The sequence below is a fragment of the Heterocephalus glaber genome, unplaced genomic scaffold (assembly GCF_053883595.1).
Source record: "Heterocephalus glaber isolate CG9 unplaced genomic scaffold, H.glaber_assembly_v1.0 deba00001673, whole genome shotgun sequence".
Taxonomy (NCBI): domain Eukaryota; kingdom Metazoa; phylum Chordata; class Mammalia; order Rodentia; family Bathyergidae; genus Heterocephalus; species Heterocephalus glaber.
In genome coordinates this window covers 20960041-20987748 of record NW_028258410.1, presented here as the reverse complement: position 1 = coordinate 20987748, position 27708 = coordinate 20960041, and the positions used below count along the sequence as shown (strand labels likewise).

Here is a 27708-nt window from a genome sequence, read left to right as displayed (position 1 = left end):
CCAAGCAGTGCTGTAAATCTGTGCCGTTGGCCACTGACAAGAATCTGTGTCTTTGGCCTGTTGCAGGTGGAACATGAATGAATAGATGAATGGATGAATGCCTGATGGGTCACTGTTGTTGGCACTCTCTGAAAGGCACACTGTCACTGACTGCAGTGATCCCATGAGCCAAAGCCAGAGGCACCAAGCATCTGATGGAGGCTCTGTTGTCATTGCATCAGAAATGCTGGGGGAGTGGGAGGTCTGTGACTAGTGCCTCCCCACCCCTCAAATTGCTAGGTTGCCTCTGAACTCAGTTACTAGGACCAGTGCTTCTCATCTGCTATGGAGGACAGATTTTTGGTTTCTGTTTTTTAATTTTCATTCCATCATAGACTGATACTTTAGTAAAATAAAATAAAATGAATTTCAGATGCATACAAAATACAAGTCTAGAGATGGCCATGGATATTACAGCACTATCAAGTTGCTGCAAGACTTTCCAAATGCTTTTGTCTCACTGTCTGTCCTTTCCCATGATGAACTTGTCACTGACTTACAGGACAAAGCCCTTCCTGTCCCCTTTCCACAATCATCTCTATTACCTTTCTCCTACATTAGAATTTTATGGTCCAAACACTGCCGAAAACCAAAGGAGAGGTGAAAAACTTTATTGTCTTTCATATTTATTCATTCACCAGATATTTGGAGGGCTCCTACAACCTGGCAGGGAGCTATATCACAGAGGATAAGACAGATGCAGCCCCTGCCCTCCTGCAGCTCTCAACCTGAGAAGGAAATGGGTGTCGGACAAATGGGCTGTGGCGAGTGGCATGAAGGAGGAGAGCCGAGTGCCATGGAGCCAGCTGGCTTAGGTGGCAGCAGACCTTTCTGGAGCAACTTTAGGCTGAGAAACAGAGGCTATGAAGGCGTTAGCCTGATAATGAAGAGGGAATGTGCATTTCAGGCAGAGGGGATGATATGTGCAAAGGCCCTGAGTCTAAAGATATTCTTCTAGTTTGTCTGTATTTGAAATGAGAAATAAAACATACCCTTGATGCAGCAATTACACTGCTCATACTCAACTGTAACGTTCCCAGGGCGGGTGTGTCGTTCTGTTTTGGGTTGTAGAATCAACCCAGAGCTTATCATCAGGAGACTGGGTGAATATACAATGATATTCCAAACTTTGGATTTCCTTCCAGCCACTAAAACTAATGAGAGTCTAAGCACATGGCATGAAGGAAAGGAGATCAGGGGAGCGCAGAGAAAACTGAGTAAGGTTGGAAAGCTGGGCAGTGCCCCGTAGGGCCTTGGATGGAATCACAAGAGTTCACATTTACTGCAGGTGCACAGGAAACACTGTACCAGGTGCATCATTGACCATTCCCAGAGCACTGAGAAAAGAAGGTGTCATATAAATACTGCCTGTGACTGTTGTCATTACTGTTACTGGAGTCTTGCACCCTCTCACATCCACTATTGGGAAGCACCATGATTAGGACTTTTGACTTTACATCTGTATGCCAGTTGCAAGAACCCAGTCCAGTGAACTGGCTTTCTGAACCTCAGGTTCTACACCTTTAATAAGAAGAAAATAACATTGCCTGTGCTGTGGATTTGCCACAAGGATGAAAAGGATGTGTGTGTGTGTGTTCAAGTGCCTTGTCCAGAGCTGTATCTGTTTATCCTTTTCTCTCCTTTAATTTCTCAATTACCCTGTATGTTGTAAGGAAGCAGACGTCCAAGCAGCGCTTGCAGGAGAAACTCTCCAGGTCACCAAGGAGTCCAGCAAAGCATTCAGGACTCCAGCCCAGATGTCCTGTCTCAAAATCCATCTTGTGTTTTATGGGGGTGATTGGATGAGAAGGGAAACCTCATTATCCCCAGAACTAGAAAATATTCTGTAAAAAAATAAAATTTAAACAGCTAGGCATGGTAGCACATGCCTGTTATCCTAGTTACTTGGAAGCTGATGCAAAAGGATCACAAGTTCAAGATCAGCCTGGGAAACTTAGTGATACCCTGTCTCAAAATAGAAAAAAAAGAAGGAAAGACTGGAGCTGTACCTCAGCACTCCCTGGGTTTAATCTCCAATACTGCAAAAAGAAAAAAAATTAAGCAGCAGCAAGATACCATTTTATACTTAGGAGACAAAGAAATCAATGATTTGATACAGGCTGTGGGGAAGCAGGCACATACTAAGTGAAACACCATTTAGCAACAATTATGAAAATTTAAGATTCTCTTGCTCCTAGACTTAGCAATTGCATCCAACTATTGGAAATTTACCTGGAAAATATACTTGTCCATGAACACAATTTTTTTTTTTTTGGTACTGAGGATCTTTTGGTATCCGGACCTTTTGCTTGTGAGGCAGGCAGAGGCACCACTGAGCTAAATCCCTGGCCTCATGAACACAAAAATGTGAATGTAATGACTACAAACTAAGGTGCAGCAACTAGGCATTATGTACAGATGTATACACATAGATATATCTGTATCTCTGTATATGCATATATAGTCATATATATGAAATACCGTCCAGCTATAAATACAAAATAAGAAAGAACTTCAGATCTGATGAAGAATGATCATTATTACATATTGTGAAGAAATAAAAGTAAAAAGAGGAAGCTGCAGAACAGTATAGATTAGCCCCATTTATTTTTTAACAGAAGGAATATATATGTAAACATACACATTCAGCATACATAAGCCTGTATGCATAGAACCTTTGTGCAGGTGAACACAAGAAGCTGGTAATAGTGGTTGCCTATGGAAGGGAAAGTTGGGTTTGGGATCAGAGGTGGATAAATACACTTTTCTTTATATCTTTGTGCTGTTTGAATTTGCTACCATGTAAAAAATGATACATCAGACTCTCTCCCTCAATACACTCCTAGCCAGTTGCTCGTGGAATTTTGTACCTGTGCATTGCATAAGCACAGCAGAGTTGGACTGCGCAGAAGGCAGTTTTATGACTATGGATATAAGTAAGGTCTTGGATAACCAGCACCCTCTGGCCATGAGATGAGCAAACAATGCAACTTACCGTTACACGGTGTTATCTTTGCAGAAGAAAGATGGTTAATTTAACACCTTCACTCTGAACCCAGTGGACATTATTCAAGCCACTCAGTGGACCAAGGAGCTACAAACTCCTGCACCCACAGAGCCAGGCAGGTAGTGTGATGCTTCCTGCCTGCACAGAGCAAAGTCCCCTCAGCCTGTCTTCCCCTTCCCACTTTTCATAGTGTCCTAGAATGTTAACATTTTTTAATTTAAATTTTTCCAAAATGTACCACAGTAAAGAAGATAGCATAGCAACCCCAGATTCAATGTTCCAGAGACAGTATGGAAGCCATGAGTGACACAGGAAACATACAAACTGGGGAACCTGAAGGGCAGCCTATGGTCACAGGGGCACACAAATCTGGTGTTTCTGGACCATCCTGTTGTCACGAGAAGCCATAAGTCCATAACTTTTAGAGAAATCTTATGACTTTTAAACAAAAGCAACTAACTCAGATTTTCCTTTTTAAAAGATACAGGGCAAGCAAAATATATCTGTAGACAACTTCGGCTCTCAAGCACCTCCTGGTTTGGAAGCTGCGAACATCATGTATTGTTGTGACTCAGTAGCTCTTCAGGGAGTGACAGGGAAGCATCCTAATCATGTTTCATTGGTGCTTCTTTCTCCTCTTTCCAAGGCATCAAGACAGAAGACAGCTTGAACCATTCCCCCAGCCAGAGCGGGTTCCTCAGCTATGGCTCGAGCTTCAGCACCGCGTCCACTGGACAGAGCCCATACACCTACCAGATGCACGGTCAGTTTGGCACCTGGCTCCAAGGCACCTCCTGAATTGGATGTCCATTCATTAATTCCCTGGCTTAGCAGATTTCCTGAGCACCTACTATGTGCCAGGCTCTATTTCAAGCAGTGGAGTTACAATGGTAGATAAAATAGATAAATGACCTGCCCTCATGGCAGTCCCATGGCAACAGGGAAAGACTGATGATAAACAAGTCAATAGATGAACAGGGTAATTTCAGAAAGGGATGAGTCTAACAAAGCAGTTCCCATGGCATTTGGATTGAGAGGAATGAGCTGTTCAGACCTGAGATGTGTGACTTCAGATTGAGAAGGCTCTTTGAAGAGGTGACATTGGACAGAGACCCAAAGAGTGAGGTGGAGCCAGCCAGGCTCAGCCCTGGGGCAGAACATGACAGGCAGGGGGGCCAACAGTGCAGAGGCTGCGTGGTGGGACAGGTCTCAATGTACCTGTGAGAGGCACAGAGGAGGGGCCCTGGAGAGGGCCGAGGGAGGGAGTCAGTTTATATTTTAAGTGCAATGGCACTGAAGAAATGCAGAGGAGTGCTGGGTGGCAGGTAAAGAGCTTCCTGAGAAGAAAGGATTCCAGCACACATGTGCTAAGGAAGCGGCTTGCTGTGCTTGCCTGCGCCTGCTTTTATCATCCAGGGACCCCTTCTCTGCTCCTAAGTGCCTCGGAAGCCTTTGGAGTCGATGCAAGGATCCGGGGGCTGGTGGCAGTAGCTTGAGTGTTTTCCTCTCCATGCAAGTTGGGGGGAATGGCCATCAAGGGTCTGAGAAGTACAATGCAGGAATGAAAGGGTAATAACGAGGTGGTGGCTCTTAAGTGACTGCACTTTTCATGGAAGAAACTCATGGACAGTATTGTCACTCATTCTTACTTTAATTTTTTATTAAGGACACCAAGTGACCTTAGGGGTGTGGAAAGGAAGGGATGATGAGCGCTCACACCAGCTCTTGGGAAAATGTCCTCGAAAAAGTCCACATTAGAGTTTCCCAGTGACATCGTGGCTAACATCCTAATGCTCACTAGTGCTAGATCCTGTTGCTCGGGTTCTCTTGTACAATCCGTGTGTTGGTGCTGTTGTTATTCCTGTTTTACAGAAGAGGAAACTGAGGCAGGGGCAAAATGACTGGCTTGCCCCGTGTCAGGACAAGGAGTTTAGATTTTGTCCTAAGTGCAGTGGGAAATGGCCCACGTCAGGCCTCTCAGGAGTGTGGTGGGATCCTGAACCCCCGCCTCACCCCAAAGCCTTGATACACTTGACTGTGATATCTCCTGGCTCCTCTGCCTCTTCTGTCACCTCAGTGTCCCTGCCAGTGGTTTTCTGAGTCCCACTGGAGGGGAAAAGCTGCACCAATGCATCTTTGAGGAGGGAGTAAACAGCAGTGCCAGTCCCAACCGCAGACTTGTGAGGACATGGACTGGAACTCCCTTTGCGTCAGTCTCAAGCCAGCTTCTTTCTGCTCTTCCAATAGAAACTTCACGCACTGCCTCAGGGTCAAGGCTGCAGAGGTGGAACAGCAAGTGCACCCTGCCCCATCCGGGCGCACCTGCCGGTGTGCATTAATGCCTGGGTTGCAGGGTGCCTCCTTTCCTTCACCCCCTCATTCATTCTGTATTACTGAGTGCCAGCTTTGTGCCTGGACCCTTTGGGGCACCAGGGACACAGCAGTCAGCAGAGGCAATTCCCTCAAGGAGAGAGGAACAGTAATCCATTAACAAACAATGACAAATTTTGAAAAAGCCTGTGAGGGTCAAAGCCAAAGTGTCCTGAGGATCAGAGGATCAGAGCAGGAGTGGGATTAGCATTACTCAGGTAGGGAGGGACCTGAGTAGTGAAGAGGAGGCAGCCAAGTGAGGAGCTGGAGACTGCAGTCCAGGAGACAGAACCGAAAGAGCAAAGGTCCTGGGGTAGGAACAGGACCAAAAAGAAGACTCTCAAATCTGGAGTGCAGTGAGTGAGGGGAGATGAGGTTGGAAAGTGAAGCAGGAACCATCCTTGGACCAGGATGTGCGTGGTGATGTGATTTCTTCTCCAGTCCTTACAGCAACCACGTGAGGTGAGCACCATCCACCCTGCTTTCCAGCTAATGAAAGTGAGGCTCAGAGAGCATCAGGGCTGGGATTCAGACTCCAGTTTCCAGAAGCCCAGGACCTGTGTTGCCTCCTCTGACTGCTGACATTTACTGGGTCCTTCAGGACTCTGGGTGCTGTCCTAAGCAGAAACTGTGCCCTCAATCCCTACAGGAGCACTGTGCCAGGTTCTGTTGTCACCAGTGTCTCACAGGGAGAGGAACTGTCCCAGGTCACAGGGCCACAGCAGTGGCATGGGACTAAAGCCAGGCAGTGTCCCTCTGGAGCCCTGGTTCACTGCCCTCACACGGTCCTGCCCCTCCACACTCCTGCAGACCCATCTAGAAGGTGATTCTCAGGGGTGACCCTGACCCAGGACCCCACCTCCACCCCAACCCCGCCAGCCTCTCACAAATCCAAACCCCTCTCGCGCTCTGTTCCCACGTCATTTCCTTACTGTCCTCAAGACCCCGGGCCAGAAGGCTCCGCAGCAGCTGGGCTTCGTCCCATTAACTGCCTGATGTTAATGGCCGTGAACTGCTCTTGAGACAGGCCAGGCATTTTGTGAGCCTGCCGCACTCCTCCTTTTCAAACACAAACACAGGCGCTCACACACCACGTCCATGTGCTTCCTATTAGCTTTTTTTTCCCCTCTGAGTTGTTCCAGAGGAGAAATAAACTCTTGAACCACTCAGAGCGTTTTGGAGGGAAGATGTTGGCGGGATTTGGCTTTGCAGAGAAGGAAGGGAAGGAGGAGAGACTAACGTGGGCTGAGACAGGCTGAAGTTGCAGGCTTCCTGGTCCCTCATGAGAGGCTGGGATGAATCCTTTTCCTTTCTAATAATTAAAATCATAATCTCATACGTTCAAAAAGAGCCCAAGTAGAACCCACCCCACCATCTTACAAATGGGTCAATTGAGGTACTGACACAGAGTGCAAGCCCTTCCAGAAACTCCTGCGGAGCCATTGCCCTCTGAGGCCCTGGTTTAAGATCTGCATCCACTTGGATAACTCTGCCCCTCCACCCAACATACAAAAAACATAAAAGGCAAAACCCACAGGACTCATTCAGCCTTTCTGTGATTATTTCTTTTGCTCTTTTTTTTTAAAGTTCACACCAAGGTTTTTATAGCTAAAATGAGTTTCTTATGGATTTGATTTCTTTTGTTTGTTTCTTTTTGGCTTCCCTTGATAAAACGCTGCTATTTGCAGAAATCACCACAAGATTAGAAAGAACAAACATCTCAAGAGAGTGTAATCAGACCACTGGTACCAGAGGCGCTGAAGAGCCCTGGACCTGGGCTGTGTCCCCCACACCCAGTGGCTGACAAGGGGACAGGTCCACACACTGGAAACTCCTCGGTTTCCTCACTGTGACGCCAGCCTTACAGCAAGAGAGATGACTTCCTGGGGCTGTTAGGGGCACTAAATGGAGTGATTTGTTCACATCTTTTGAGGGCTTTAGAGGCTGAGCTTTCTCTCCATTATTTCTACTATTTCTACAACATGGTGGTTCAAAGTCATGAAAAGCAGGAACTCAGAAGTCAGGCTGAGTTAACATCCCATTTCTGCTGTGTGACCTTGAAGTTTCACATCAGTACCTCCATTTCATCTCCTGTAAAACAGGGATGCTAATAGTGCCAACCTCATGGGGTGCTATGATAATTAAACACATCGATGTATGTGAAGTATTTAAAGCAGCTCATGGCACAAGACAAGTGCTCTACAAATGCTCTCATCCTAAGCGCAGCTGTGATGGGCCATGTTCTTTCCAAGCTCGCTTCTGTTCCCTGAGCAGTCAGTTTCAGTAAGTGGTCACAGTCGGAGGAGAAGGAATACTAATTAGAGAGGGCTGATTCATCTGCATCAGCATCGACCCCTCTCTGGCATCCTCTGTGCTGGAGGGGAACTTTAGAATGGTAGGAGTCATCTGCAGAAGAAATTCCAAAGACCAAAGAGCGTTAATACCGAAGCTCAGAACCCACCACCAAACATTCAGGAGCAGCATGGACCATGGGACTCGAGGATGTGTAAAAAAACTGAAAGTTCATAGAAGGTTTGTAGCCAGGGACCTCAGCCCAGTATCTCCAAGACTGGTTGCTGTTGGATTCATTTTTTAAATCTCCATATAGAGATTTAAATCGAGCACCATCTCTGGCACCAATAAGCTGTGTGACATTGGACAAGTCTCTAAACTCTCCTGACCTGTATCCACGGCTCTCATGCTAACGAGTGCTCCAGGAACATGGGAACACAGAAAGGGGCTGAGGAAGCTTGTGGTCAAATACCTTTGGAAATGGTGGGAGCCTCAAGGCTACGTGAGAACCCTTCAGGGCATCTGAAGGATGGTGGAGGTGTAACTCCCCAAGGGTGGGGTTCAGTGCGCCTTCCTCCCAGGGAGATCTGATGAGGAACCCCCTCTCCAGACTCTGGATCTGTGCTCCCCAAGAAGTCCTGGGTTAGATGATGTTTTAGTTCCCTTTCTGTGTTAAAATACCAAAATTCTTTGATCCCCTACTTGTTGTTTTTACAAAGAACATATATTCTTTTTTATTTGTTTCAATTAATTTATTTTTTACCAAGATATAATTTGCATGCCATAAACTTGACCCTTTTGAAGTATTCAATTCAGTGGTTTTCAATGTATGCATTAAACCATCCAACCATTACTTCTAACTCCCGAACATTCTCGTCACCCCAAAAGAAACTCCATACTTATTAGCAATCACTCCCTGTTCCGATCCCTCCCATACATTCCTTTGATCATACAAGAAAAGACCCATTAAAAGTTATTTCTCACCAGGGATTTAGCTCAGTGGTTCTGCCGCCTGCCTTGCAAATGCAAGGTCCCAAGTTCGATCCCTGGTACCAAAAAAAAAAAAGTTATTTCTGTTTCACATTAATCTTGGGAGCAGGTTATGCATTTACCTGGTCTAAACATCTATAGGGCCGGAGATTTAGCTCAGTCGTTCCACAGCCTGCCTCGAAAGAGCAAGGTCCTGAGTTCGATCCTCAGTGCCAAAAAAAAAAAAAATCTATAGAAAGCTTTCTCTCATGTTGGTCCTACATCTACCCAGTTCCTAAGCACTTGTCACAGGTTCTGGGCACCCATCTAGAATTTCTTTCTGAGTATATAAGGGGAAGATAAGCAGTCTGTTATAATCACCTCTTACCATGATAGCAGTTAGTTCACAGGGGATTCATAAGTAAGGAATGGCACTGGGATAACTCCAAAGTGACATTAGTTCTTTGCATTTCACAGAACCCAGGACCCCATGTGCACAAGGTCTCCAGCTTGCATTTCTTTTATCACGGGTTTTTGGGGTTTTTTTATTATGATGATGTGCCATGGTGCAGTTTTCGTTGTGATTCTTGTGTTCTGGGTTCATTGGGTTTCTTAGGTCTGTGGGTTTGACTTTGCATCAATTTGGAAATGTTTCGGCCAGTTCTTCACATCACCGTTCTGCTTTGCAGCCCCTCCCTTCCTCCTCTCCACATTGGTGTTTTCTTCAGCAGTGTCCAGTCTGCTCTTCAGTACCCCCAAGGCCTTTCCCTCCCTCAGCAGTTTTCATTCCAGGAGTTTGGGCCATTTCTTTGTATCCTCCGTGTCTCTCTTTCCATGTCCAATCCTTCCCTCGGCTCTTGGACAGAACACAGTTGTGGCGTACGTCCTCCTATCCTTGTCTGCTCTGCCATTCATTAATTTCCACTGATTTTTCTCCTCATTCGAGGTCATACTTTCCTGTTTCTTTGCAGCCTGATCATTTTTGTTGAATGTCACACATAAATTTTACCTTGTCAGAAACTGGGTGTTTGTACATATTCCTATAAATCTTTCCAAGCTTTGTTCTGGGATCCAGCTAGGTTGCTTAGAAACAGTTTGGTTTTTGTCAAGTCTTGCTTTAAGCTTTATCACTTGGGATTGGTGCCGTATTTAGTCCAGAGCAGAGTTTCCCTACTACTGAGGCAAATCCTTCTGAGAATTGTACATGCCCTGTGATAGGTGGGTTTTCCACTCCAGCTGAGGGGAGCAGGAAACTCTTCCCAGCTCTGTCATGTGCTCTGAGGGTTGCTACTTCTAATGCTTTTAAGTGGTTCTCTCCCAGCCTCTGGATTCTCTTTCAGTCCTGGCCTCAACCCCTGCTGGGGGTGGGGGGGAAACAGGTCTCAGGACAAACTGTCTGCAAGCCTCTGGCACTCTCCCAGCCAGCACAGCCCTTTCACTTGGAGAATCTGCCTGTGAATCTTGATCACTGTGACCTCCCTGCCCTTGCAGCTCCATCTCCCCAGTGCAGGAAGTCCCTAGGGCTCTCCTGAGTCCCCTCCCTGGAGACTCTGCTGGGTGATCACGAGTTCACCAATTATTTCCCCCTGAAAGGGATCACTGTCATTCATGCCCAGTGCCCACTGTCCTGGGAACCTTGTTTTCAAACTCTGTCACCTGGGAGGCTAAATCCAGTCTCTTGTGGTGGCCAGCAGTGGAAACCCTACCACAATGGTTTATTTATATTTTTCCCAGTGCATATGGTAACAGCAGCTGAAAGCAAAATACTTAAGCCAGGTGAACACAGAGAGCCTCAAGAGTGAGTTCTGTTCCTGCTGCCCCTTCCTGCTTCCCTTCCTCGAGGACTGATTTTACAGTTCTTGCCCAACATTGTGCATTTTGCTCTTGTTTCGATAACAAGCACCTCTTGTCTTGACAGCCCCTTCTGCCAAGATACCTTCACCTCCTTTTGAAAGCAAGTCCTCTATTTAATAGAGCACTTTTCTGGATGTCATTGATTTACTATTATTTTTACTAGGATTTGTTAATGCATCTGTTAGTGCTCTGGTACAAAGCTTTGTTGCTTCTGAGCAGCCTTCCCCAACCTGACTTTTTCCTTTAAGCTGTATTACTTCAGTGTAGTTTTTCACCACTCATGGCCCTTAAGGAAGAATTGTCACATTATGTCTCCTAGATCAGGTGTTCCCAACCCTCCAGGCCATAGATCAGTACCTTGACCTGTTAGCAGCCTCTTAGCCAGGCTGCACACAGGAAATGAGAGACAGGCCAGCTAGCAGTCTCATCTGTACTTCAGCTACTCCCCATGGCTCACATCACAGCCCAAGCTCCACCACCATCAGATCAGTGCAAGCATTAGATTCTCACAGGAACACAAACCCTTCTGTGACTGCTCATGTGAGGATCTAGGTTGCACACTCCTTATGAGAATCTAAGTAATAATAATAGGAATAAAGTGTACAATGTAATAATAATAAATGTAATGTGCTTGAATCATCCTGAAGCCATTCCCTCCACACAACTTCCATGAAAAGATTGTTTTCCACAAAACTAGTCCTCAGTGCCAGAAACGTTGGGGACCACTGTCCTAGATGAGGTGCAGAAACACTGGTATCTGTTCCTGTCATCAGAGATAGCTCCTATGTGCAATTCTGTACTTGCTTTCTTCATTTAGCTGTGTGTCTTGGCAATCTTTTTAAGTTCATAGCTAGAAAGGCTATCCTCATTCTTTTTTCATAGATGCCTATTTTTCCACTGAATGATGTGCTGTGAAAGATGTGAGCAGTTTCTGATTGGAGGCTATGTGGCTTGTTTCTAGTCTTTTACTATTACCACCAACACAACTATGATAAACTTGATGTGTGATTTATTTGTACAACTATAGCTGAATGGCAAGTATCCAGAAGTGTGATTCTGAGTCTAAACCCAGTAGACCTCTCCAGGTTACCCTCTGTAAGGGTTCTGCCAATTTGAACTCCCATCCTAGTGTCTGAGAGTCCTGAAAGATGTGTCTGCCTACTCAGGATTACTGAACTACTAGAGTTGTAACCAACCTGATTCATGAAAAACTGAATCTCGGGGTAGCACTGATTTGCAAGGCTTGTCTTACAAGTGAGGTTGAGCATTGTTTCAGATCTTTGGCCAATTTGTGTTTCCTTTTCTGTCAATTAGGTTTTATTTTTAAAATATACAAAATAAGAGTCATACAGTAGTAGGCAGAGCAATATGTAAAAGCACCATAAAGCTTCAGTCATCAGACCAGTGACCTTCTAGTGTGAATAGACTGGTTAACCGATGGGAGAAACATAACAGACCAAAGAGGAATTGAGAACATGGGGAAGATAGCAACTAACGTCACTGGGAAAGACGGGCCATTCAGTGATGAAAATTGAACATCTGCTTAACCATCTAGGGGGAAAAAACTCTATCCCGGGCCAGGGATTTAGCTCAGTGGTTTCGCCGCCTACTGCGCAAGCGCAAGGACCTGAGTTCAATCCCTGGTACCAAAAAAAAGAACACAAAAACTCTATCCCTATTACTGTGCACCAGAAAAAAAAATCAAAATGGACCCACAATTTAAATGTCAAAAGGAAACCCATGAAAGTACTAGAGTGAAAATGAGCAAAAATTTTATAACCCTGGAGGAGAAAGATCTTTTCTAACCATGACTTAGAAATCCAAAATCTGTAAACAAAAAGATGGACAAATTAATTGTGGAATTTAGAGTGGACATGGCAAAGGGCACCAGAAGCAAAAGTGAAGTTAAATCCACAAAAACAAAACAAACGACAAACTGGAAAGAAATATTTACATTCCAAATCAAAACAAACGTTACTCTTTCTTAAATGATCCTACAGTGCTATGGGTTGAACCTGCTCTGGAATGTGGTTCTTCTAAACGGGAGTTTCAAACTCAGATAGTACAGAGGTCACGAAGGCAAGATAAGAGACATGAGCCAGGTATGGTATTACAGCAGATGGCAGGGTCTGTGGCAAACCGAGGTCACACCCCAACCAAAGCTGCTGGTGCAGAGTTGCTTGGCTTCAACCCACTGCTGCCAAAGTAGTGAGTCCCACACAGACCAAACCCTTCTATTTTTTTTTCCAGATAGTCCTGAAACTATGTTTTTATGTGAAAGTTGCTTATTCTTTATCAATACTGGCAACTGATTTCAGCACAATTATTGAAATCCTTTGTGAAGCAGATACGCACTTACAGGGCTGCTCTTCGTGTCTCCAATTTGCAACCTGGTTCTGTATTTCCTTAACCAAACCATGGGGCCTGAGATCAGAAATGGAAGAAGCAAACTACAAGCCATGTGATGATTGGGAGCCAGGCAGATAGCCCTTTGGGATGTTTCATTGGAGAACCTGAGTGGCAGCATGGTTAGAGCCCAGGCAGGGTCCGGGGCCCCTACTGGGGAAGCAGAGTCGTTTCCCTGTTTCTTCGTGACAGCAGCACTTTCTGGTGCCCTGGCCCCAGCCAGTTCTGAGCAGACAAAGGCTGCCTGACCCCATGGTGTCAATCCAGACAGGAGCCAGGCTTGGCATCTGTGGACTGCTGGACTGAGGTCGGGTTTCCTGATGTGAATCAGCATCTACACCTGATGAGGAGGGTGCGGTTCTCCACACATGTCGCTCTTGCCTCGTGCCACGCCTCCATGTGGGGGTCACCTTCAAGTGTGCTGGCAGGCTCTCTGCCCTCTGCTTGAGCCAGAGTCTTCCGCATTCAGGATGCAGGGAGGTCAAATGGATGGTCTTTGCACTGGTTATATAACAAACTTGATTTGGTCACCTTTCTCCAGAAGCCACTAGGAAGGACAGGTGAAAACAGCCAGGGAGATCACGTCGGTCTGGGGAGCAGGAGGGCACTTGCTTAGCAGCAATTCACCCCAGCAACACTGCCCTGCGGAACTTTCCGGGATAATGGCACGTTCCCTATCTGGACAGTTCCGTCCAGTGGCCACTGGACACGGGGCTGTTGAGCACTTCACATGTGACTGAGGAATTGGAGCTTTGCCCTTGTTTAATTTCAGAGTTAAAAGCCAATCTTTAACCTAGCTGATGCTGAGGTGGGTGGGAGGCAACTGCTAGGTGTTATGGACTGAACTGTGTCTCCCCAGAGCACGTCTCTCTCACCCCCAATGTGAGGGTATTTGGAGAAGGACCTTTGGGAAGTAATTGGGTTCTTGAGGTTGGGGCCCTCGGGATGGGATTGGGGTCCTTACGAGAAGAGGGAGAGCTAGTTGTCCTTGATCCCAATCTCCAAGCACCCACACGGTAGAGAGGCCACATTAGGACACAGTGAGAAAGCAGCCACCTACAGGCAGGAAGAGGTCCTCACTGGAACCTCGACCCTGGCCACCTCCACCTCCAGAACCATGGGAAATACACCTCTGCTGTGTGAGCCCGCTGCCTGCAGTGTCCGGGACAGCAGCCCAGGCTGGTGAGATGTGCAAAGGGAGAGGCAGAAGAGCCGAGCGCCTGGCATGGGCTTTGTTGCTGCCCTGAAGACAGCTTGCTCCTTCCCTTCTTGCTGCATGATAAATAAGACAAACAAGGGAAATGCATAGGAGATGGTGCTGAGTTGGGAGAGAGCTAAAGGAAAGGAGGTGTTGGGGATTGTGGTGAAGGAGGGAGCCATGTGGCCATCTAGGGGGAGAGCAGCCCAGGCCGCAGATGATTAAGGACATCAGCCAGCCAGTAAAGCTGGAAGGAGGGAGCAAGCTCGAGCTTCTTAGTGGGGGCTTGTTGGCTCCACAGACTGTGTTGTTTCCTGCCCTGAGCACTCTGGGCTGAGGGAACAGTGAGGGTCTGAGGAGGGCGTGATGTGACACGTCTTGGCCAAAGCAGGGTCCCTCTGGCTGCAGTGCAGGATTAGGCTGGAGGGGCACGATCAGAAGCAAGGGAGCTACTGCAAGGGTCCAGGCAACAGATGGCAGAGCCTGGGCTGGGGTGACAGAGGAGGTGGAGAGAAGTGATCAGATTCTGCAGACCTTTTGGGTGTGACACTAACAGGAACTGCCAAGGGAACAAATGAGATTAAGAAGTGTACGAAGGGTGGGGAGGGAGGTGGCTAGAGCAAGGCGGAGGGCACCATTGGCCAGCTCCTGGTCCGTGCCCGTGCCCAGGGGAGGGGCTTCCACTTCCAGCCCAGCCTCTGCCAAACTCATGATCCTCCTGCTGCAGCCTCCCAGAGTGCTGGGGTTACAGGCATGCGCACCACACCCGGTTTAGAGCAAACATCCTAGGAAGTCTCTTCACAATCCAGAGATTTAATTCACAGGGTAATGTAACCTGTGAGTGCATATTTTTAGAAGTTAAACAAAATGCTCTTGCTGTAAAATAGAAAAGGAAAGTACTTTGTAAAGCACATGTTTGCACATGCATCTGACCCTGCATGGATGCACCAGACAACTTGATAAAGGGGTCAGAGGCACCATGGAAAGAAGCTCAGAAGTGTGACCGCAGCCTGGCTCATGGCAACACACGTCATGTGCACTGTGCCCATCAGTGATGTGACTCTTCATTAGGGGAGGTGACTTCGAAAAGCCTGATATGTGTTGGTGTCACCTGGAATATCGCCTTGGGGTAGTAATAGCTCCAGGGTCATGGGGGACAGGCTCACAGAACAAAGGCACTTGAATAACATGCTTTATAAAATCAATTTAAAACTAGTTGAGCTGGGAGTGGTGGTGGGTGCCTGTATTCCAGCTGCTTGGGAGGCTGAAGCAGGAGGATTACAAGTAAGCTCACTGTATCTGAAAACACACCTGTCGTGTTTGTGTGGGAAGTGGTTCTGCGACAGTGGCAGGCAGACTTGGGCTGTACAGGAAGCAGAACCAGATGTTCCAGATGTGAGGACTGCAGGTCTCTGTTTCACCTGCTTGTGCCTGAGTCCTTGTAGCTTGAGAGCAGCCACCTCCAGTACATAAATGAACACCATGGCTGTCCTCCAGCAGTGTCATTATGAAAGCAGTGTGCCTTGGATCTGGCAGGGCCCTGTGTTCTAGGATCCTGTGATCAGAACCAGGTCTTCACCTGCGTGAGGATCTGGCAGGACATTTGAAAGTCAGGTGGGACCTGGGAACAGCCTTTATGGTAGAACATTGAGCAACCCACCACCTTCCTATTGAATTCTACCAGTGTCCCCAATAAAAGTGGCCCCACAAATTTCCAAGGACCTCCTCAGGGTACTGAAGCCCCCCATCACTGGTGTACAGGGTGGCAGCTACAGGCATGAGAACAGATGGCTGTGGTGAAGGGAAGGCCTTCCCTTGTTCACTCCAAAAACATTCACAAGTGCAGGTTCTGTTGCAGGCAGCACACAATGGGTGGGCCACGCAGCCCGGAGCTGACCATCGAGCCTGGAATTCTCGTCCCAGAGCCAGCATACAGAAGGGTATTCGTCTACTCCCCTGTGTCACAGGGGACTAGAAACTGGGTGGCTTGAATGACAGAACTCCATTTTCCCACTGTTCTAGAGAGTCTCACAGCCCCAGGTCAAGGGACTGGCAGATCCCACTGCGCTGAAGGCCTCCTCCTGCCACACTCTGGGGTTGCGCGGCCTTGTCCCTGAGTGTGCCCGGAGACAGCTGGCTGGCGTCTCTTCCTTTTCTTGTAAGCACACAGTTATGACATGATGACTCCATGCCCTCACGTGAACTTGCTCTCCTCCCTGCAGGCCCTGTCGCCAATGTGGCCACACTGGGGTCACAGTATCAACAATGAATTTGGGGGACACAATCCTGTGCTTAACAGCCAGTGAGCAAGGAAGGGAGCAAATGGCCAGTGACATCCGCTGTGACGGCACCGTGAGGAACATGAATGGGGACGCGTAGCAAAGGGACTGGAAAGGAAGGCAGGGTCTCCACAGAGGTAGAGCCAGCCATGGGCCAGGAGTGTTTCCGGTAGACAGAGCCCCTGTAGCTGGGGAAAGGGGACAGGCTGAGGGTGAGGTTGGAGGGTGGGTGAGGCCAGGCCTCAAAGAGAACCATGGGCATGTGGAGGCCTCAGACTTTTGTCTGGGAAACACCAGGAAGCCATTGGGGTTTTGAAACAGAGAAGGTGATGTGTGGTGAGCAGATGACAAGGGAGGATCCCAGGAGAGAGCCCTCCCTCACACCAGCTCCTGTCAGTACTCCCAGGACCTAGGGGCCCACTCAGCAAAATCTAGAATCAGCCTCCTCATCCATCCACCCTAAGGAACAAAGGCCAAAAGCAGGACTTGGGCACTGTTGCCCTCCTCTCCTGTGTTGTCATTTTTATTTCTGATGTTTCAATGAAATAAGAACCGAGCCCACACGAAGGTCTGCACCTGCAAACCTCATTGAAAAGGTGGCAGAATAAACCTCTCTCCTCCCCCTTAATTAACAGGAGGGGAGAGGAATGAGAAAAAGAAAAAAACAAGGAACCAATTTTTTCTTTAAATCCTGTAGACACCCAGAATAGAAGGTGAGTCCTGCAGATGAAAGGGGAGAGCAGCCTGCACCAACCCCGCCTCTGTTCAGGAGTTGAAAGGGATAATTAAGGGGTGGCAGCCAGAGAGGGGGATATAGCCTCAGGCAGGGAGCTGTTTATTGGAACAGACAGACAGACAGACACTTCAGCTCCACCCAGAGAGAAGCCAGGCTCTGGGATGCATAGTTTGCCCTTCAAGCAAATTAGACTCAATCTGCTCCTAAAAGCTCAGGTAGGGAAGGAGCCCAGAGCCCTGACCCATCTGCCCTTGAGACCCATGTCTCTCCCTGTGCCAGGAAACCTGCAGAGAGTGGCCACCTCTCAAAGCCTTGCTTCCTGTCAGACGCTTCCTGTGACCCGCCAGGCAGCCTGATTCTGCAGACTCAGTCCACCTGCCTTTTTATACTGCTGTGCATTTATTTTCAGTCACAGAAGTAATATCAGTGTGTGTGTTTCATGCATTTACGTATGTGTGCATTGTCTTTCCCACTAGTAGAAAGCACAGGTGTTTTATAAACATTCATGGCATGCATTTTGTTTTATGGATTGGCTTTTTATATTTCCCACTAAATTACATATCTTGGAGGTCTTTCAGAGTCAGTTCAGAGGCACCCACCTTGGTCTCCAGAACAGCTTCCTGAAGCTGCAGAGAAAGCCAGATGTCTGGGCTTTCGTTCCAGCCTCGCCACTCACTGGCCGTAGACTTTAGGCAGATGATGTCTCCTCGGACTCAGTGAGGCCTGTCTGTGGAATGGGCTGTTGTGGGTTGGATGAAGGTCATGCGTGCATAAGGCTTGAGACAAAACCACGGCACTTCAGCAGCATCAGCCATTGTTGTTATTGTTAGGCACACAAGGCAGTGCACATCTGTCGCTCTTTGCATGGACAACTGGGTTGTGCCTTGGATTTTACTGGGTTCCTTCCCCTCCTCTGCAGCCTGCAGGTGCTCTGTACTCTTCTGCTCCAAGATGTTGATGGCTGGGCTGAAATTTTGGTTGCTGCAGCCTTCTGCTGTCCCTCCTGCTTTGTACCAGAGCCCAACGTGTGTGTGTGTGTGTGTGTGTGTGTGTGTGTGTGTATGTGCACACACGTGCGCATTTGTCCTTTGTGACAACCTGGACCCCCTCCAATTTCAACTTCGGCTGCAGCCCTCACCAGACTCTACATCTCTGCTCCTCCACCCTAACTTGCAGCCTCCAAAGCTGCCGCTCAGGGCAGTAGCCCCAAGCTGGGGCGCAGGGCCCTCCCGGCCACTGCTGCCTTTGGGTACCCAACAGATGCCCGGATGCCAGGCCTTTAAATTCTCCAGGCTCCTCTGACAGAGCCCAGGATCAAAGCAGGAGCCTGAATAAAGAGATGCGCAGGCACACAGGCGGGCTGCACCTTGGGGCCTGGGCAAGGATGGTGTCCTTCTGCCCCGATTCTTAGAATGCGGCACTGAGGTTTTCTTCTCCCCTGATGGGTTCCTGCGGAGCTCACTGATCCTGCAGAGATTTGCTGTCCCATGTTAGAACTGCTGGGCAGTGCCCTGCCTAGAAGGTTGGGGCAGCTCTTAAGAGCGGCAGTGGAGCTCATCGTTTGGATTTTGCCCAGCAGGGGAGAGATTGGGCAGAACATAGCTTCTCTCTGGGACTCAGCTTTCCCTTCTGCAAGTCAGTAGCTTTCACTTTGGGGGGGGGGGGGCGGGTTGCTGGGGAGAAACCCAGAGAATTCGCACTGAGGTACATCTCCAAACCTTTTTGAATTTTTGAGATAGCATCTCCCGAAGTCATTAAGTTGCCTAGACTGGCCTTGAACTTTGGATCCTCCTGCCTCAGCCTCCCAGAGTGCTGGGTTACAGGTGTGTACCACCATGCTGGCTTCAAGTTTCTAAGTCACAGTCCACACTAAGAAATGTACTCCACAGCCTGGTACCCACCCAGCAGACTTGTGTGCACCTTTACATGTACATGTTGGGCTGCCTGACTCTCCAATATGGCTTCCTCAGCTAGAACAATGCTCCTGACCTCATCAGGTTGTTATAAACAAGAAAGGGGTTTGTATCCAGAAAATACCTGTAGTAGTGCCTGGCACATAGCATGTACTCAGCAACCATAGGCCATTGTGTTGAGGAATTCTGTGGTTGTTTTTTTGAGTTATCTATGATGTTACTGAGGACTAAGGTCCTTGGAGTATTTTTGATAACTAAGAGAAAGGGAATAGATGCCAAAAAAAAAAAAGCAAGAGCAGAAACCTATGAGAAAACTCAGGATCCCAGAATTGCACTTCTAGAATGGAAGGCTGGGATACTTCTAGATCAAGGGCCAGCAAACTTTTTCTATAAAGGTCCAAACAAAAGCTATTTCAGGCTTTGCAAGGCGTATAGCGTCTATAACATCTACTTAACTCTGTCTGTGTATCGTCAGTGCTGCCGTAGGCAACACAACAAACAACATCATGTGTTCCAGTAAAACTTTATTTACAGGGCTAGGGATTTAGCTCAGTGGTTCTGGCATCTGCCTTGCAAGTTCAAGGTCCTGAGTTCGATCCCCGGTACCAAAAACAAACAACCAAAACTTTATTTACAAAGCAGGCAGCCAGCCAGCCACAGGCCAAAGTTTGCTGGCTCCTGATAGGGTTTATCTAGGTCAACCTAGGTTTGTGTGAGTGGCTGTGGCTGTCATTAGGGTTGTCCCCAACACTGAATCACACCAAATCACCCCAGAGAGGCAGGATGGTGTTTTTTGCCCTGCTTATGTGCCAGGTGTGGGGAGAGGCCACTGACAGATGCTGGCCACTGAGAGTGGAAATGACCAGTTCACCCCAGGTCAGAACATTCAAAAGCCAACACGAGCCCCTCCAACAGTGCTCAAATGGGGGGGGGGGGTTGCTCCTTTAACTGGTGTCCCTGAGCAACTCTGGTGACAAAGCCCCCTGCAGACCCACAGTGGACATAGGGTGTGAGAGGTAAGTCAGCCTGGATTGAATTTAAGCCACAGAGACTTTGGGGATGTTCATTACCACTGCACACCATCACCTCTCCTGTCACGTGGAAGGGGAAAGTGGCAGTCAGCTCACTGCCTCATGTAGGAAGGGCACTGTCCCATCTTTTCTTCTTTGGGCTTTCTCATCTTTTTGTGCTGAGTAAAGCACAAAATCACTTTATCGAGCTAAGGCGTTCTCAACTTCATTTGAACCTTGCAGTTGTTTCTTTATGCCACAATGGGAGCCAATCCCAAGTTTAGGGTGCATGGCAGGTGATCACATTTAGCTAGGACTAAAAGCATTTGTTTTCTACACGTTTCTTATTTTTATGTATCTATTATTTGTGGCAAGTATTATTCATTCTCTTTATAGCACTGATACACAGCTCCTAAGACAAACTTATTTAAGCAAAAATAAATGATTCATACAGGTACGATGGCTTAGAACAAAGCTAAGCTTTACAAAAATGTGAGTCCATTGAAAGTTGATGTAGGGGAAATATTAAAATAACAGCACAGGTTTGATGATGTGGTCCAAGCTGAGAAGGGCAGGGAGATGTGTCCAGTGTAGACTCAGGAATGCAGTTGAGCTCTTCCCTGGCGGGCCTGGAAGTGACATGCTTGGCAGGGCCAGGAGGCAGCCTGGATTCTGCAGCTCAGAGGCTGAGCTGTGTCCCCCTGGCTGTCCCCACCAATGCTGAAAAGAACTGAGGAAGGCCGACAGAATCCCCTGTGTTTGTTGTCTTCAACTGCCACTGCAATGTCCCATAATTTGAGGGGTTGGGGGTCTGAGTTTCCTGTCTCAAAGTCCTGGAGGCTGAGTCCGAAATCCAGGTGTCCTCTGAGTGAGAGCCTGCCCCATGCCTCTCTCCTGGCTGCTGTGGTGCCAGCAATCTTTGACACTCCTGGGCTCTTGACACACCCTCCGGTCTCTGGCTCCATCATCCTCCATAGCCTCTCTGTGTCACTGCCCAGATTTCTCTCTTCTTCGGAGGACACCTGAGTACACTCTGACCTCCTCTTAACTTCGTTACATCTACGAAGACTCTGTGTTCTAATAAGGTCATATTTGCAGGTACTGGGGGTCAGGAGCTGAATCTGTCTTTCTAGAGGACACAAGTCCACCCCCAGCGTCACCCAGCCGGGGCTTCTAGCTGAACAGCAAAAGGATTGGACCCAAGAGCTGTGCTCTGTCCCTGACATGGCTGGGCTCAGCCAAAATTGAAACCACCCAAGCGGGAGAGGTCAGCGGAGGCCCTGGCGCTCAGCTGGCTTGCATTAGTCTCAGTCTAAGACTGGCAGCAGAGGCGGTCCAGACCCCAGCAAGTTCAGCAGCAGAGGCCGCCGCCAGCAAAGGTCAGGGCTCCCTCTTTGCAGTATAAATAGAACCCCCTTCCCTGCCAACCCCTCCCGAAGCCGCACAATATCTCTTTCAAAGATCTCAAAACACCGAAGCAGACCGTACCAAATTGACTTTATTGTTTTAAAACCAGCCCCTTCTGTCCTCTACCACCCGCCACCACCTCCCCTAGGGGAACAAAATTCCTAATAGAGGACTCTGCAGAGTGTGCCCCTCTGTTCTCCTCTCTCTAATGGAGTCCAGGGCCCCAGGCAGTGCTGCTTAATAGTGTGCCCTAACATTCAGATGTGCTTGGCAAATACTTAGTGATCACCAGCCTCACTGTGGTGCCAAGGAACAGATGGCCAATTTAGTGGCAAGTGCTGAGTGATCAAGGAAATGGCCCACACCCACTGGTGGCTTCCAGGGGACCTGAGCCTTTGGTCTTCCCTTCGGTGACTATAGCAAGGCATTGCCATTTGGCAGATGACAAAACTGAAGCCCCAAAGAAGGATGTCACAAAGCAGGGAGGACCAGGGCAGGTAGAAGGATAAGGCAAACAAGGCACCGGCACAGATGCCAAAGATAAGTACCAGCCAACCATGGTGATGCACACCTGTAATCTCAGGACTCTGGGAGGCTGAGGCAGGAGGATTCCAAGTTTGAGACCAGCCTGGGCATTAGCAAAGCCCTGTCTCAGAATATAAAATTTTTAAAAGGGTTGAGGATGTAGTTCATTGTGAAGGTCCTGGGTTTAATCCCCAGTATCAATGGGGGTGGGGGAACAGACTGGGAGAAAATGCCAAAAAACTCTACTGATCACAATAAATATTGTAATGCACCATTTAAAACAATCCAAGTTAATGCAGAAACTCTGATGAACAAAGGCTCGCAGGTTTCAGTGAGGACAGACTGGTGTTACTATGTGATGAGCACCATTGTTTTCAGTCAGCCCACGTCTCCAGGACACAAGGCATCGGAGCTCTGCAGAGAGGCCCAGGAGGTGCTCACAGATTTGGCATCTCGGAGCTTGACATGTGGTCATGCTTTCTGACTGCAGAGTTTCTAATAACTTTTTCCACTCGGTTCAGGTGGAAGGGCCTTCGGGTAAACGCTTAGAGGAGGGTGCACTTTGCCTTTGGCCTCAGGCTTCAGTGTGGTGAGGCTAGGCCCTGACCAGGGTTCTCCTCCTGCAGCAGACATTCTTGCCTTTTATCATTCCCTTCGGGTGGGTTCTGCACCTTGGCACCCATGACCTCCCTCGGTTCGTCTCATACCCAAGGGCGGGGTCCAGAGTGCTGCCTCTGAGCCCAGACCACCCGCTTTCCCTCCCAGCTCTGCTGTGTATTGGCCATGTGGTGCATAAGCAGCTTTGCTTTTCTGAGTCTCAGTTTCCACATCTGTAAGATGCAGGTGATAGGAGCACCTGCCTCACCACCAGGTCATTGAAACAATCAAAGTCAACATGTGTCCAATGCTGAGAACAGAGCTGGGCTAGAAGCAGCCCCATGTGCACAACTGTGCTTCTTGTTTGTTTACTTTTGGTTTTTTGAGACAAGGTTTTGCTATATAGTTCAAGTTGCCCTTGAACTCACTGAGCAAGCCAAGCCATGGTCCTCCTGCCTCAGCTCCCTGAGTGCTGGGATTACAGGTGTGCACCACCACATCTGTTTGTGCAGTACTGAGGATTAAGCCCAGGTCTTTCAAACTGAACTATACCCCCAGCCCTTTTTTAATCTTTTATTTTGAGACACAGTCTCAATAAGTTGTCCAAGCTGGCCTTGAACGTTTTATCCTCCTGCCCCAGCTTCCCAGAGTACCAAAGTTACAGGCGTGTGCCATAGCCAGCTGTGAGTGTGCTATCAACATGTGGAGTCGATGTGTGAGCTACCTAGGGATGCTGTAGCACATGGTAGTATTCCGTGCCTCAATCCAACACGAATTTGCCATCTTATAGTTCTGAATGTCAAAAGTAAGACTGGGGCCTCCCCCGGCCAAGATCAAGGTGTCAGCAGGGCAGTGCCACCTGCACCCCTTGGCTTTAACCCCTATCCTTAGAGTCACAACATTGATGAGCCCTACTTACACCAGGGTGCTTTGATTTTCTGCTGTCCTCTCCGGCCCTCTGGCCCCTTGTGACTGCCCTAGGCCTCCCTCACTCTGGGCGGCTGTCAGCACCCTTCGCTCCAGCCACAACCCGAATGCCCTCTGCCACATGCCCTAACGTGTTCCCGGGGAACAGGGATAGGGCTGCTTGTGTTGTGTGGAGTGCAGTTCTACCGCCCACACTCATCCCCCGACAAGTGCACATTCACCGACAGCACCCTGCGTGCACTAGGCTCCGGGCTGACGACAGTGGTAGATAACACCGTAGCCCTTGCAGAGCTTGCATTCTAACCAGAAGATAGATTTTCTTTTTTTAATTTAAGTAAAATGAGGGCCGGGAATTTAGCTCAGTGGTTTCACCACCTGCCTTGCAAGCGCAAGGACCTGAGTTCGATCCCTGGTACCAAAAAATTAAAAAATAAGAAAAATAAAAATTTAAGTAAAATGAATAGTGTTTCAGGTGGTGACGGACTCAGAGGAAAGCAGAGGGGCAGAGGACTGGGAAGCTGGTCGTGTAGGGCAGTGCGGGGTCAAGAAAGTAAAGGCTAACAGAGGGGAAGGGAGCCCTGCAGGGTGGTGTGGGGAAGGGCATTTCAGATCAGAAGCAGCATCTACGAAGGTGGCAGTGCATGGGGTCTGCGGAGCAGCGAGGAGACCAGCGTGGCTGCAGAGGAGAAGGCGGGGCCAGGAAAGAGCGAAGGGCCAAGGCCAGGGAAGGACCGGTGAGGACTTGGCTTTGCCTCCAAGACAGGAGCAGAGGCAGGGAGGGGCGGGATGTGTTCCCAGTACCTTCCTGGGTCTGCTGCTTCAACTAAGTGGCTTAAAAGGATGGCAGCTTATTCCCCACATTCTGGAGGCCGAGAATCTGAAAGGTAGGTGTGGGGGACCTGCCCCTGTGAAGGCTGTGGAGGAGAACCCTTGCTGTCCTCGCACTGCTGCTGGGCTAGGAGTTCTTAGCTGGTGGCTGCACCGCTCCAGTCCCTGCCTCCATCTTTGCATCACCTCCTCCTCTCTGGATCCCTGGGTCCCTGTGTGTCCTTGTCTCCCTCCTGTGAGGACACGCACGTGGATGTAGGACCCACTCTGATCCACTAAGATCTCATCTCCATCTTCACTTCGATCATATCTGGGAAGACTGTTTCCAAATAAGGTCACTTTCGAGATCCTGAGTGGACATAAATTTGGGGACACAATCCATCCCTCCGAGGGCTCTCACAGGGTCTGCGTGTGGTGAGAGTGCTCCGGGAGATAAGGGCTGGGCAAAGGGAGACAGGTGAGGAGGTGACTGTGACAGACCAGGGATGAGGAGGTCAGGGGCCAAGTGAGGCACGGAGAGGGAGCAGCAGAAGCGACCCTGCCCTGACCTGGGCTGGGGCTCCTGTGGCCCAAGGCAGGAGGCTCAAAGGTCAAGGTGTAAAAAGTGCTCCTCTGTCCACAACCACACAGGGGTCGCATGCTTACGGGGACAAAGCAGCTACTGCTCTTTGCACATGGAGGCTCTGGGGAAGATCTGGAAGAACCCTGAGAGTGTGTGTGAGTGCATATGTGTGTCATGCACACGCGCTCATTGTGTCAAGAAATGCATGACATGAAATCATGGTCTTAGCCATTTAGAAGCGTGTGGTATGATAATGTCAAGAATGTGTGCGTTTCTGTGCAGCTGATCTCTAGAACTTTTCATCGGGTGAAACCGAAACTGTGCATTGAATGGCTGTAAGACTCCGGCTGCTCCAGCTACTCATACAAGGGAATTAGGCGGTCTTTGTCTCCAGGAAGAATTTTTTCAAGAAAATGGGGACTTCTAGAAACAAGAGAAACAAAACAAAACAAAAAAAAAACGGTGCTGGTGATTTTCTCAGGGCAGCTGTCCAGAAGAAGTCCCTGTACACAGCACAGTTCAGCCTTTGCCCTGGACAGGTGAGGCCACGCCCCGCAGCCCAACCTGCCTCTTGCCTGTTTTCACACCAACCAGGTGCTCAGAATGGTTTGTACATTTTCAGAAGATTGAGGAGATAAAAATCAGAATAATATTTTACGACATATGAAAGCGATGGGAAATTCAAATTTCAGGGCCCACAAAGTAAGTTTTATTGGCACACAGCCCTTGTTCTCATTTCCGGGGTGTTCATGGCTTGTTGCACAGGGCAAAGTCAGAACAGAGAAGCTGCGACCAGACCCGGATGGTGTAATAGGAAGTACTTTCAGTCTGCCCCTCACAGGAAGTGTCTTCCTTCCCCTGATGTACATGTACACAGATGGAAACCACATCAGCAACCTCTGCCCTGCCCTCACTGCCCACTGCAGAGCCAGCATGTTCTACCTCTTCAGCAGGGTTTCTTGTAGGCATCAAGAACATGGGCACTACCAAGAGCCAGGCCGCCTGTGCTCGAACCCTGATTTGCTAGCTGTGCACACTGGGGAGTTGTTTGGCTGTTCTGCACCCTGTCTTTTCACCTCTGAAATGGGACAATATTTCATGAGGAAATACAGAGGCGCATTGTTTAACCGTGCACCAACTATGCCCATCTGCATTTGCCTCGAGCGGCATGGAAGGCTCCTCTTCAGAGGCTCCAACAGCTCTCAACATCCCAGAGCCGCCAGCAGCTCTCCCAGCTCTCCCATCGGTCCCACAAGTAGGAGACACAGCACGGTCCAACTTGAGGTACAGCCCTGCCTCATCTGTCTGAACGGGCCCCGGGGAAGTCCCTTCCACAGCCTGAGCCTCAGTTTCCCCACCTGTAGGACAGGGACAGTCACACCCACCCTGCAGAGCTGGCTTGAGAACTGGCAGGAACTCAGAGACGCTGGGAGTCCAAGGCCATCTCTGATTTGTCATTCCCATGGTTATTCACCCTGTCATTGTGCAGTAGAGGTCACAACCATGTGGCATCAACTGTTCCAGTAACATCCCTTCTCTAATCACAGCAGCCCAGTAGGTGGGGCTGAAACAGGAGGTTGGGCAGTTTGCTGTGAGGTCACACAGCCAGAAAGTGGTGGTGCTTTGGTCTGAGCCAGGCCTTCTGGCTGAGGGTCGGTGCTGGTATCACTCTGTTGAACTGTCACTAGGAATGGCAGTCTTGGGTGGGGGTTAAAAATCTGTAACCCCCTGAGACCACCCCCAGCTGTGTGCTCCCAGATACAGGCGTCCAGAAGCACCAGAGAGGGTGTGTGTGGAAGGAGCCCACCCTGGCTGGAGGCATCAGCCATCCTCCTCCAGTCCTGAAGCCCCAGCAGGTGGCTGACACGGGGCTTCAGAGGAGGAGACACTCTGGGAGCCGGGATTCTCTGGTCCTCAGGGCATCCGTCCCTCCCAAGCCATTTCCTTACATGCAGGTTTTGAGTTGTGGGTCGTGCACATGGCAGAGGGAGCAGGTGCGTCCTCCTGCTGCCACTGTCCCACAGCAACCAGCCTCTTCCAGAATTAGCTTTGTGCCTCCTTCTTGGTGCCCTTCCAGGGACCATCTGCACATGTCTGGACCACACAAACAGTGGATACTTTCTGTACAAGTGCAAAGACACAATCCTCAGCCAGCCAGGATGCAGAGCCTTTCAGCCACCACCAGTGCTCCACTCATCTGCTCTTTGCCTCAGCAGGTTGCAGTGAGGTTCCAGATGCTGTCAGAAAGAACTAAACCAATCCAGGAAGCTACTGGTAAATTCATTCTGTGAACATCAAGACCTCCTGGGAAGATGCTCAGGGATCCATTAGTGATGTCTGCCATGGTGGAGCATGTCAGAATTTTTTCCTCTGGTCTAGTGAGTGCCTCCCAAACTTCAGACACAAAATTATGTTAGTCATTATTTTGTCACCTCAAAGAACCCCCTAGACTCCTTACTATTTGATTTTTTAAGTTTACAGACTTCTTTTGGCTCAAAAAGAAATTCATTTTAATTGGTAGATTTAAGGCACTGCCTGTACTGGAAAGATGGTATTGTTTGCAATAAATGGAAGGAAACTGGTGTTTAAAAATTCACCAAAAGTAAATCAACATTGTTAAATTCCAGCTGAGGCTCCCAACCTAAAGCCTGTTCTGCCTTAGCTCACTTAGCATCAGAGAGTATTAATTAATACTCACTGTGCTCCTCACAGAGTGCTCACGGATACTCTAAGGGAGAAATCTCCATCACTTCCATTGTACAGAAGAGGAACCCGAGGCTCAGAGAGCA

At 48.7% G+C, this 27708-nt stretch overlaps 1 protein-coding gene across 3 annotated transcripts in view; it reads left to right on the top strand.

Annotated features, from left to right (window-relative positions):
* Eya2 (EYA transcriptional coactivator and phosphatase 2) overlaps positions 1–27708 on the top strand; it is a 230915-nt gene that overhangs the window by 103783 nt on the left and 99424 nt on the right. For all 3 annotated transcript variants that reach the window (XM_004858102.3, XM_021239042.2, XM_013077191.3), the window contains one exon: positions 3693–3809. In XM_004858102.3, the coding sequence (XP_004858159.2) occupies positions 3693–3809 (117 nt within the window). The remainder of the gene's footprint in view (positions 1–3692; positions 3810–27708) is intronic.